We start from the raw sequence: 12,003 nt of genomic DNA, 5'->3' as shown, positions 1-12,003 counted from the left end.
TGACCATTCTTTAGATAAGTTAGGTCTGTATCAATTACAATATTTTGAAAGTGTTCCATTCTCAAAATAATATTGGTCAAATAAGTAATAAAAGTGTGTTGCCCACACTATATTATTTTCCTTTCCTTTTTTTTGTTGATTTTTAAATATTTTTACCAATAAAAAAATCGTGATTATCTTTTTCGGCTTATTGTGTGATATTGATATGATATTATATTATCTCAGTTGCGGTCAGAAATAATTGGATCACTGAACTGTCTGTCGGGCATTGAACGTTTATTCGGCGAAATGCAATTATTTCACAGAAACACAATCTGGCGTCTGATTCATCAAAGCTTGACACCGACCCGCTGGGGATCTTCCGGTCGTTGAATATAATTGTTTTGTTCAATAGTGATGCTGATAATAATGATATGATATGACTGATATTATGCTATTCGATAATATAATGGACATTTATGTATTTAGACGGTTAAGTCAATGAAGTGGTGTACTTAGTCTAGTGTCCATGTAACTTGCAGTGGGCGATATAGTGCGACTGTTATGTTATGGTCGCCACGTCATTAGGGCCATGAATTAAAAATCGCCCCACACTTCCTCTACATTAAATGCCACTGCCCACCACTACTTATTACAAATTCCCCTCAATTTAACGTTCGTATGTACCTATGCCCTATTCGTGTATGACGTATATTATGTCCTATCATAATAAACCTACACCTACATATAATTTGTAGCAAGTTTGTAGAATATCCATACATCTGAATATTAATGGGGAAAATGTAACAAAAGAATTAAAAGCTCTCGAATCTTGTTTTGAAGGGGTGATTTTCGATTAGCAACTTAAAAAGTTTAAAAAGCATCTTTTCAACACCGATAAAACCTTTCAAAATTATTATTAATGAAAGGATTTTTTTCAGCAGCTCAGTATATCTATGAAATTCCAAAACATATCTTCGACAATTTTTGATAATCAAACCAATCATGTTTTCTGGAGAATTAATACTCTTTATTTCTCGAATTTTCCCGAGAATCGAAAAAGTCAAGTAATCATCACCTCTATACGCAGCATATGACAGCCAGAATAATGCAAAATATAAACATAGGCATTGTAACCAAAGTTTTCACGGTTTTTTTGTTTGGTCGTCTTGTTTGATAAATGCAAAGATGTTGAAGAAAACCTTTTATACATGTAGATCGGGAGCCTAAATGTATGAAAATGTAAGAAAAAAATACGATTATAGATCAAGTTAGCTGCAAGTCAATCTCGAAACTTTCCGAACAGGCCCCCACTCAGGCATAAAAACGCCCATGACTCGCCAAAGTTTTGCAAACCTAAACATTTTTTTTTTTAAATATTTTTCATGTTGAAATAGTTAATCAATTGAACAATTTTTCTTAGTTTATTTACTGTGTTAAAAAGATAATTATTTATTGTGGGAAAACCAACGTTGGAAATACCTAGTACCTAACCCTTTTCGAACAGTTTAAATAGTTGATTTCTAAAACAAACAATCTATTTTAGTAGGGATTTAAAAAAAAGCAATAGTGTTGTTTAAAGATAACTAATAAAAAGTGCACTCGCAAAAAACATATTAATAAATAAATAAAAACTGCATTTTTTTTTATATATTATCGTAATTTCGTTTTAAATACCTGTTTAATAAATGAGTTAAAATAAAGCAACTTTAAATAATCAAGCATCTGGGTACAAAAGTGAAATAAACAAAATTTCCTTAAGTTGTATAGGATGGTTTTATTTATTCATAACATAGAAACACTTTGTGCCTATGTTGGTCGCCATTATGTTTTGTTAAAATATAATAAATTTTATAAACAATATAAACACTTCCACAGAGATTTAATCAATAATAACCGAGAATACTTCAAACGCTACACGAAAACAGATTAACAAGATAAGATGACTCGCTCAACCGAATAACCAGATGAACTTGCCAAAGGATTAGTTCAGTTCAGGTAGGTATCACATTTGACAACTAGAAGTCACACTTTTCACTCAAAACAAATGTCAATAGTGTAAGGTGCTTGTTTAAAAATAGAGGACCTGTATGATCAAAAGGGTCAGAGCTAATCAAACTAAGCTGACTGGCTGTAATACTGTGAGAGATAAAAATTACGGAGTGAACATAAAGTTAAATCCTAATCAGTATACATAGCGCTTGTGACGTCCAGTCAATCGGCCGTGCCATCTATGGGTCTCTTTTAAAAGTCACGCCGCTACAATTGGTAATTGTAGATATATTGTTGTGTCTGGAATCCGGAACCCCTGTGTAGACAAGACCATTATGGTATAATTATATTCAGTAACAAAATATTCAGAATAACAGGCGATATCAATCACAATGGCATATTATATTTATTCTCCTTTTTCTTCTATGCCTTCAGTGAGTTTTCTCACTCTATGAGGCCGTGACAGGCCGCACAAACAAATTTCACGAGTTACCTCATCCGACTATAAACTTAAATTACTAGCCACTGTCGATTGATTTGCATAATCTAAAAAATTAAACATACATTGACGTCTGTTTGAATAATTATGAAATACTAAGCCACAAATTATCGGTATCACAGCGATTTTAGTAAGAGCTTCGCTCTACATTCAAAATGTGTCGTTAAAAATCTGCGACCATACTGATACTGCCATAGTAATATCGTGAGGCATAGATAAGGTTTACACAACGGTTTCTTTTGTGGTAGAAAAATGAAATTCCCATTCGCAGAGAAACTGGTTATAATACTGATTTATAAAACTGCTACATAATAATGGTTTCCTATTATGAGACACATGTTTGCTAAATTAAGTAGGTAAGTGGATACACAAATATTAACTTTAATTATCTATAATGCAGTATAATTAGTCACCTGGCCAGTCTTTCTTAATTATCATTTTAAAATAGACCTACCTGCATGAGTAGTATCAACTTATACATTATGTTACTTGTCTTGTCAGTAAGAACAGTGGCGTAGCAAGGGCAGGGCATGTGTTGCAGATGCCCTGAGCGTAGCCCAAGTTGGTGACATGTAAATTGTACGTAAAACATTTCACCGTGAGCTTTCTTATCGGAAAGAGATAACCGTATACTATACGGTCTCCAATTTTATAAGATTCAATATGAGCATTAATTCAACTCGATGCGAAATGTCTGGGACTCACGATTGTACTCGGTCAAAACCAAATGCCGCCTATTCGACGCTTGCATTCTGACGGTGCTGCTTTACGGTAGCGAATCATGGCACCTTACGAAGGCTCAGAGCAACCGTATACTGAGCTTCGAAAACAGATGTTTGCGACGAATACTGGGTGTGCGGTGGTATGACTTTAGGAGCAACGAGGAGATAAGAGAACGTACCAAGCAGCCTCTCATCACGCTGAAAGTGAAGAGGCGACGTTGGACCTGGCTCGGCCACGTGCTGCGGATGCCAGAAGAGAACTTTAACCTGGCTTGCCTGTTCTTCAAGCCGACCGGATTCCGGCGTCCTGGAAGGCCGCTAAATACAATCTACAGAGTGTATACGGCGGAGCTACGGGATGCTGGTTTGACCTGGAACGAAGCAAGAAGACTGGCGAGCGACAGGGATTCTTGGAGGCGCCGCGTGGTGTCCATATGCTCCAGTTAAGGGGCGGATATGGGCAAAGAAGAAGAAGAAGAAGATTAATTCAATTTTCATAGTTGATTTTGGCAAAATTTATGAATAATTTAAGAATGAAACCCTAACCTAACCAAACAAATAATCCCGTATATCGGCTATTTTCAAAATTCTAGCTCCCTGTAAAGTGTAAACCGATAAGAACCCTGTTTTATTTAGACATGAATTTTATGTCAGCACCTACTATACGACCCAAAGAGGTTGGACGGTCTTTAATATATGGCTACATATTTCTGATACAATATTTCACGGTGAAGTGTGATACGGCGGACTGCATACTTACAAGTTTCCGGACACGGCCCAGGTTGGGGTGCAGAACTGTAGTTTTGTTGAATGTACAAAAATTAAAATGGTTAATTCTCATATATGGAGAACCAGAAAACATAGTAAATTTTTCAATAAACTGCACAATTAAATAACGCGAAAGGTAGTTCTTATGTTTATAGTCGTGAATTTCGCAATACATAATATCTTACTTTAATTTCATATTAAGTAAAAAAAGATAATACGTAAATCCTTTGAATACTTATTACAGTCGAACTTGGATACTGTTATTACGATCACTTTCATAACGAGATCTCGGATGTAATGAGGAATCATTCGTTGACATTTTAGTTTATGATTTTCTCCATACATTTATTCACTTTCATAACGAGGTACTTCTCAAGCAAAACTGTTAATGTGTCGATCGTTTAAAAACAACATTTTCGACCCTAAGCAATGAAATCGAACCGGGAAGTTAACTAGACCGATGCCGCCGGGATCGGATTACGTTTATGACACTAGTTAAGTATCTTAGTAGGTACCTACCTAATCGGTGTTTTCGCCAACAACATTGAAAAAGTATCCACGCATATGGTTGAAATTGCATGTAAAAATCCAAGCTTTGTGAAGTCAGTAGGTACCTACCAGCGCCGGCGGCTCAGCACTACATTACAATAATCAACTTCTTTTGTAGTTTATGAATACAAGTATATATAAGTAGTAAAATAAATAAATCACCTGCATCGTCAATATGATATAATTTAAAAAAAATATTCATTTACTTATTAATTACTTATAGGCCATTATAAAAATAAATAATATATTCATTCCAATTACTAATAAAAGCCAGAATCTGGATTATTATTCAAATACATTCACATATTATTATTACCAGGTCTACGGTCCATTTGTATTATTATAATAATATGGCGAAATATACAAAAAGTCTGATTGAAATAAAATACAATGTATTAAAATATATTATATACCATTGTTTAAATAATTACTGTTAAAATAACTTCGGTTTTTAGAATATTTATTTATTAATATGTAATTATTGTAGTTACAGTGATATCTAATTAAGATGCTTCAAAGGTAATTGTATTGGAATGGATTCTAATATAACGTGAGGGTATATGCTTCATAATTTGGATAATAGATGGCTCTATAGGAATCACAAATTTTGGTGTGATCCCCCTTAACATTAAAAACTTAATACTAATAAAACTATAATAAAATACTCAATTCCCAAAAAAGTTACATTTGGTATTATGAAATTTTAAAGTTTACATGTCTATTTGTGAAATAATTAATATAGTATTTAGTTTGGAGGGACTTCAATAGTAATTACTATAATAATGACGTTTTTTTTTAATTTGTCAATTATCATAAAAAATGTCTCAAATTGCAAGCTTCGTATTTTTCCACTAGGTGCCACTGGTAGGGAGAGGGTTCGCCTTAACGAAAACAATAATCAAATATACAAAACACGTATTATGTAAGGGGCGCATTTTTTTTTGCTGCCCTGGGTGCTGAAACACCTTGTTGCGCCCCTGATTAAGAGTATAATTGTTAGATGAAATACAAATCAGTAAAAATTAACAGAAAATATATTCAAAGCTAAATTGTTTTAGTATCCTGTGATTATTTGTGATACAAACAAGTATTTTAGTGATGCAGCTTGAAAGATGTGCATATTATACTTAATTGTTGCCAGAGTGATTGGTAAAATAGCTTCTAAATTATATTATTATTATTAGTGAATTGTTGGTGACATTTTTTAGTAGTAGGTACCAAATATCTACAGCAGTAAGTGCACATGTGAATGATATTTTTATTCAATGTTGTCCCGTGTGAAATAGGATGTCTATATTCAAAATCAATACCAATGATATGGAGACAGTATTTATTAATAGGGATTACTTAAATCATGGTTTGTTTAGTTTCTGGATTTTACTAATTTTTATTTCAAAATGTTTAGGAAAAAAAGTGTTTTTTTTTTGTAAATCGATACTTAGAATTGAGAAAATCACATGTAATAATATGTATTGTGAAATCACCGGGAATCAAACTCGGAAACGGCATTGTACTGTAGGGTGGCTGCTGATTATGAAATATGTCCTCTTTTTATCATCGTTAGAAACGGGAACCCTATCCACGCACCAAGTTATAATGAAAGCGATATCTTATAAAACGTTATATCGCTGGCTGATTTCCAGGTTGGTCTATGTCACTTTCAATAAAATTCTTAGGAGAGCAATTTGAAAGTTCACATTGAAATAATTGCACAACTAATATATATATTATATTGTTGCTCAATAAACAGTCGTAATTAATAAACGAAGAAATTTTACCATGTTTCACTGAAAACCTAGCTAGTGCAGATAATTGTTAGTTTGGTTAGGTAGCATTCTATGTTTTTTTTTTTACATATTTTGTTCAGTCGATAGGCCAAATAAATGAGATGGATAGTGGCATGCTGCCTGGGCGTTGTGCACAACTGATCTCAATATTTTTAAATACTAAAATATGTGGTTGATATTCATCTGTTCTCTTCAACAACCTCTATTTAGAGTTGTTACATGATATAAGGCCTAGTGACTGAGCGGTAGGTATCAATATTTTTTTTTAATTTACGCCAGGAATTATTTAATGACTAAGGAAATATAGATGTAGGTATATTTTACCAGCAGTCTATTAAAGAGAGTAGAAAAACTTACATTAGGTAAGTTTAATGTAAGTAGATGTTTAACCCTCGTTTTGGATTTTGTTTAATATGACCATAATAATAAAAAAATCTTTTCTTTTCCGTTTCAGCAATGTCCTTAGACGAGACTCGCCAATCACAACGTCCGTACCGCTATGGAATGGTGCTGCTGTGCATCGGGGCCTTAATAAACTGGCTGGGCCTGGCCGAAAACTACGTAGAACCTGTGCGATATATCGGAGTGGCTTGCATCATCGCCGGTGCTCTGCTCATCTGCGCCGCCATGTGCTGCTGGCTGCAAGCCCCCGCACCCCGCCCGCTCCCAGCTTCACATCAGGTGAGACAGTCATTTCATTTCTATTCAGTTGTGGAATAAAAGGGGGCGATAAGCTAAATTTAAAATTAGATATTATAATTATGAGGTTACTACATATTTACAAGCACGGCTCGTTCCAAAATTGTTAAAAATTAACCTTGAATGACATTTTGTAAAGATAAATACACTTTATAGGATTTTTTAGACAGTAGCCTCAAACCTGGCTGCTTTATTACATACAAAATATCAAATCAAAATACTTTGCAAAACTTTCAAATGTGGCTTCTTATTCCATATTATTTACTTTCAAAGACGGCTCACTCCACGTTAGTTAATAGGAGCTCAGCTTTTGGGTCATCTGACTAACATTTTAGTGGTATGTGATTGCACGCATACTTGCACATTAGGTGGATAAATTCAAATTGTTAAGTTGCAGAAATGGCTCAATCCAACTTTCACTTACAAATCCGGTCTGACACAAACATTAAATTTAATGTAAATAGATTCTTTATTGATATTGAAATAAATAAGTTTCCCTTTGTTATCCGTTTAAAAATACTACCATTACAAATGAATTAAAAAATCATACAAATTAGTTTTTTATTAAACAAAATAGTAAAGAGCCTCATATAATCAATCACCCTGGCTCTTATATTATGTAACATTAAAATACATTTATCTTTTCTTAAAAAAGCACTGTTTACAACTATATTTTAATCACATAACAAGCATATATTATATTTACAACTATCAATTTATCAATAAAAAAATATTCTTAGGCTTTTACTAATAATTTTCAATCACTTCCTCTTAGGCAAAAAATTAATAATGATGATAATCAGTTGACAAAGTCAATCATAGTAGAAAAGATCGGTGCTGATTATTATTAAGTTAGTTCTAATATAGTGACATCTCCCGTCAAGTCGCGAGTGGGAAGATGCATTCCTCTCCTCGCTCAGTATGCTGGTGTTTCGCCTGTCATTGGGACTCAGGAGTGAACAGTAATAACACTAGTTAGTGGAGTTATATATTATTTAGTTTTATTTTAATTATTGACCTACTAGCTGTGTAGTGTTAAATAAAAAAAAGTTTCGGAGCATTATTAATTAAGGTACCCCTCATGACATGTCATTTTTCTAATATCTTTCAAACCATTTCTTTTAAAATTGAATATTCTATTGACTTGTAGGGATTTAAAAGTCGCACAAACTTGTATTGCTAACTGAATTCATGCCAAATGTGGAGTTAATAAATAGTACAGGTCTCAAGTAACTCTTTCCACCAAGAATCAACACAAATCGATCACAAAATTATATTGAATTACTTTTAAATTTCTGGATTTTTTCGAAAAAAGATTAATCTTTCATAAAAAAGAAAATTTGTTGTATTTTAATACTCATATTTCTCCATTACAGATAGATGATCCAATCCACGTGATAACAGTGCCATCAAATGATGAAGTGATGCAGCAGAAGCCTCCAGACTACGACTCGGTAGCGGGGGCACCGCCGACATACGATGACGCCATCAAATTAAACCCTGGACACTATTTACCGGCCGTCCACACGGCGGGAGGCAGCGGCGGCCGATGCGAGAGATCCGATCAGGTCTCAGGCGAGAGAACGACGAATAACACGCACATTCTTTCTGCGGCCGCATTAAATGTACTCCTTTCTCCGCCCGGGACCAGCTCCAGAGAAACGAGTCCCGGGCAATTGGAAAATGTTGTCGTCACACAGAGTCGCAGTCAAAATAACACACAAATACCAAAAACCCCACCTCCTCCATATCGACCGATGAGAACTGTCAGATGAACACGTAGAATAAGCTTAATTACACATAGTTAACTATAAAATTGTACACTAAATATATTTCTGCTGACGAGAGTTTAGGGTGAATGCAATGAAAAAAATACATGGTGAAAATGTCTACAAATACATTCTTTCTCATGCTTAGTCAGGCTAACAAGCCCAAAACAATATGGTAGTTCCTTTGTAGTACTTTCTGCATACCAAAGAATTAATGGCATCTGAAAAGTATTTCAATTATCTCTGAAATACCAACTGGGTATGCCCACAGATGCCATATTACAGTGGCGAAGGGTGGAGGTAGGCTGTTAATATCCAACATAAATAGTGCACACTTTTTCAGTCAGTCAACCATAGGATACTTTAATTATTATGGTTTGTTTTAGGCAGGGTTAATTAATTTTTAAAAACTAAACAGAACCATCTGCAATTTGTATTCTCAGTTCAATGAAAACAAATAAGTATGACTGACAAAGTTCAGTGTGCACTATTTATGTCGGATCTTAACAACCTACCTCCACCCCACACCACTGCTATATTATAACAGTGTTAACAGAAAAGTGAGGTTTTAAAAGAATTGTTTTGACTGATTCTGAAAACATTATTATATAATTATAAAGACCTAGTAGTCCAACGTGCAAGATGCTGTATTCTCATATAGGCGCTTCGGATTCGATTCCCGGTGAGGTCACATAAATATTATAAATATGTGATTTTCTGGGCGTTCTAGTGATGTATTTCACTACTATAATCCGTGCCCTATTGTAGTGTTAATAATAAAACAAGAAACCAGCATCGTAAGGCACCGATGGTCATCAGATTTTCTGACTACATGTGCATGGATAATTTTCTTTGGTCGCAGAAAAATTGCTAAGCGATATTTCTAAAAATGTTTTACATCGCCACTTTACACGGCTGATTTTGAGAAGACGATTAGAGATACCAGTTTGTCGCTTACTTCACCCTGATTGTGAAATTTTTTTAGTTTAGTGACGACTCACAATAAGCCCGCCGTTAGCAGATCTATAAATACTAACATATCTGAATGTTTTTATGGATACTTAAATATTACCTAAAATTGTAATGATTCCTTTGAAGTTTCGTTGCAATGTATTATCTATGTTGTTGAACATGTTGTTTTGAATAGAAAATGTGATATTATGCATTCTAAAATTTATTGTAAAAAGCAATATTTAAATATGTATCGGATTGAGCACCAATTATGTTAATTGATGTCAAAAATATAGTCTCGTATCGACAATGCTTTTATCCCCTGCCTTGATTTAATATTTTGGATGTGTAATTTATTCAGTCATTTTATAGATAGCCAAGCTATTTTATTATTTCTTCGAGTTGTGTATGCGCAAAGTGTTAACAATACCCTATAATAATATGTATTACTAGGAAATATTTCATAACTATACAAATTATTGGCTAAACAAATCATATTAATATATTGAGTTTTATGTATAGAATCAAGTAATTAAAATCAACACCATCGACTTAAACCACTGTTCCTTTTGGAGTCATCTTTAATATTTGGATACAATTACAAAAAACATTCATTCCACGCTCCCGGTTAAGACCTGTTAAATATCTTTATGACATAAATATTGTAATCTTTCCTGGTATATATTACAAAATTTCCTTATAAATTTACTTTTAATATAATATGTACTCTTAAAAAATGCAGAATTCATGAAAACATCATGTGTAGAATGTTTTTAGCAATTGAGTCATCGAGTCACAAAACCCGCTCTGGCAACTTTTTCAATTTAAGAGAAAATCACAAGAATTCAATAATACTTATGTATATAATTTTACTTTCTCATCATATTTATTGACATTATTTAGAATGATGACAAATATCCTGATTCGCAAGAGGTTTCTAAAATGTTTTATTATTATTTATTTATTACATTATATTATACCATGTTTGATCCTTAGATCATAATATGGACCTCCACAGAATGGAGGTTGTATTGACAGATTTTTTTTAAAGAGAAATGGATGTTTGCCACTTGCTCAACCTATTCGGTCCATATACACATTGAAAATCAAAATGTGAATTTGCCATAGCCGGCATTCGAATGAGGGACGCTCGAAATTATAAGCCGACCCGGTAACTGCTCAGCCATTGTATTTAAAATGTTTAAAGCAGGTTTTTCGACTCGATAACTCAATTATCACTCTGCTTGACTATGCCGGTGATAAAGTGCCGGGTCCCAGCACGAAAATTATGCTTGCACGATATCAAACCCGAGCGACTGCACCAAAGAAAATTTGTATTTTGTGCGTAAAATAGATGTTGACACGTGACACCGTTGCGTTACGACTTTCGAGGTAGATTTGCCAATAAATTCATTGTATTCATTGTTGTAAATAATGCACTAAAATAAGAGTCGAATATATTCTAAATTCACATCAAAATTATTGTACTTAAAATGTTTATATTATTCGAAACAAATTTAATACACTTTATTAATACGTCTACGGATCCAAGTTGTAAAAGTAATAATATGCAGCTTATTCGGTTGCATCGTCATTGTTTTGTTGATCGAACAGTGATTATTGATGTCCAACTTGCCTAATTCACTCAGTGCCTATATTATATCACTAAGCAGATGTATCATAATGACATACTTATATTATTCACTATTTAAAAAATAAAAAATTTCAAAGTTTATTTATTGCATTTTTGGTTATACTCGATCGAGCGATTATAAAATTTCTCTATGACTTTGACTAATGTTGCAGATCAAAAATATTTATTATGCAATAAAAACTTCAAACTTCAAATATATACCAAACGTACACCGGGGAATTGATGGCATGATTCCAAAATGTCAATTTCTTCATGAGAATGATTTGAATATTTCATATATCGAAATAGATCTTAAAAGAAAAAATGTACAAACTTAATTATTTGTTATGTGTCATTTTTGGAACACGCGCGATAGTTGATTGATTACAATAAAACAAATTCTGTTTAAAATTCAAACTGCGTTCTTGTAGAATTGAACATTTGAAATTGTGCAACACTTTAGTAAACGGAATTTTATAGAAAGTAGAAATTATTAATAGTCGGAGATAACTATAAATATTTTAAACAAATAAACTCATCTTTAATATGATTATAAACGGCAGCTCTTAAGTCAAATCCCTCTACAACATGTTTAATATCAATCCAATTGATTTGGAAACGTTAAGTTTCCCACCCCTAAGTATTAAGACTCACT

General features: G+C 33.3%; 1 protein-coding gene across 4 annotated transcripts in view; it reads left to right on the top strand.

Annotated features, from left to right (window-relative positions):
• Window positions 1-10,692, top strand: part of LOC147073853 (uncharacterized) — a 185,545-nt gene extending 174,853 nt beyond the window's left edge. The window contains exons 2-3 of one of the 4 annotated variants that reach the window (XM_085944932.1): window positions 6,751-6,977; window positions 8,372-10,692. In XM_085944932.1, coding sequence (XP_085801058.1) covers window positions 6,751-6,977; window positions 8,372-8,770 — 626 coding nt within the window. In that variant the 3' untranslated portion in view covers window positions 8,771-10,692. The remainder of the gene's footprint in view (window positions 1-6,750; window positions 6,978-8,371) is intronic. The other 3 variants (XM_085944931.1, XM_085944930.1, XM_085944933.1) reach the window with 3 other exon arrangements.
• Window positions 10,693-12,003: the final 1,311 nt, after the last annotated feature.

Source organism: Rhyacophila brunnea, unplaced genomic scaffold (genome assembly GCF_057557595.1).
Source record: "Rhyacophila brunnea isolate RB1 unplaced genomic scaffold, BYU_Rbru_1.0 scaffold_17, whole genome shotgun sequence".
In the NCBI taxonomy this organism is placed as follows: Eukaryota; Metazoa; Arthropoda; class Insecta; order Trichoptera; family Rhyacophilidae; genus Rhyacophila; species Rhyacophila brunnea.
This window is presented reverse-complemented; position numbering and strand designations above follow the sequence as displayed.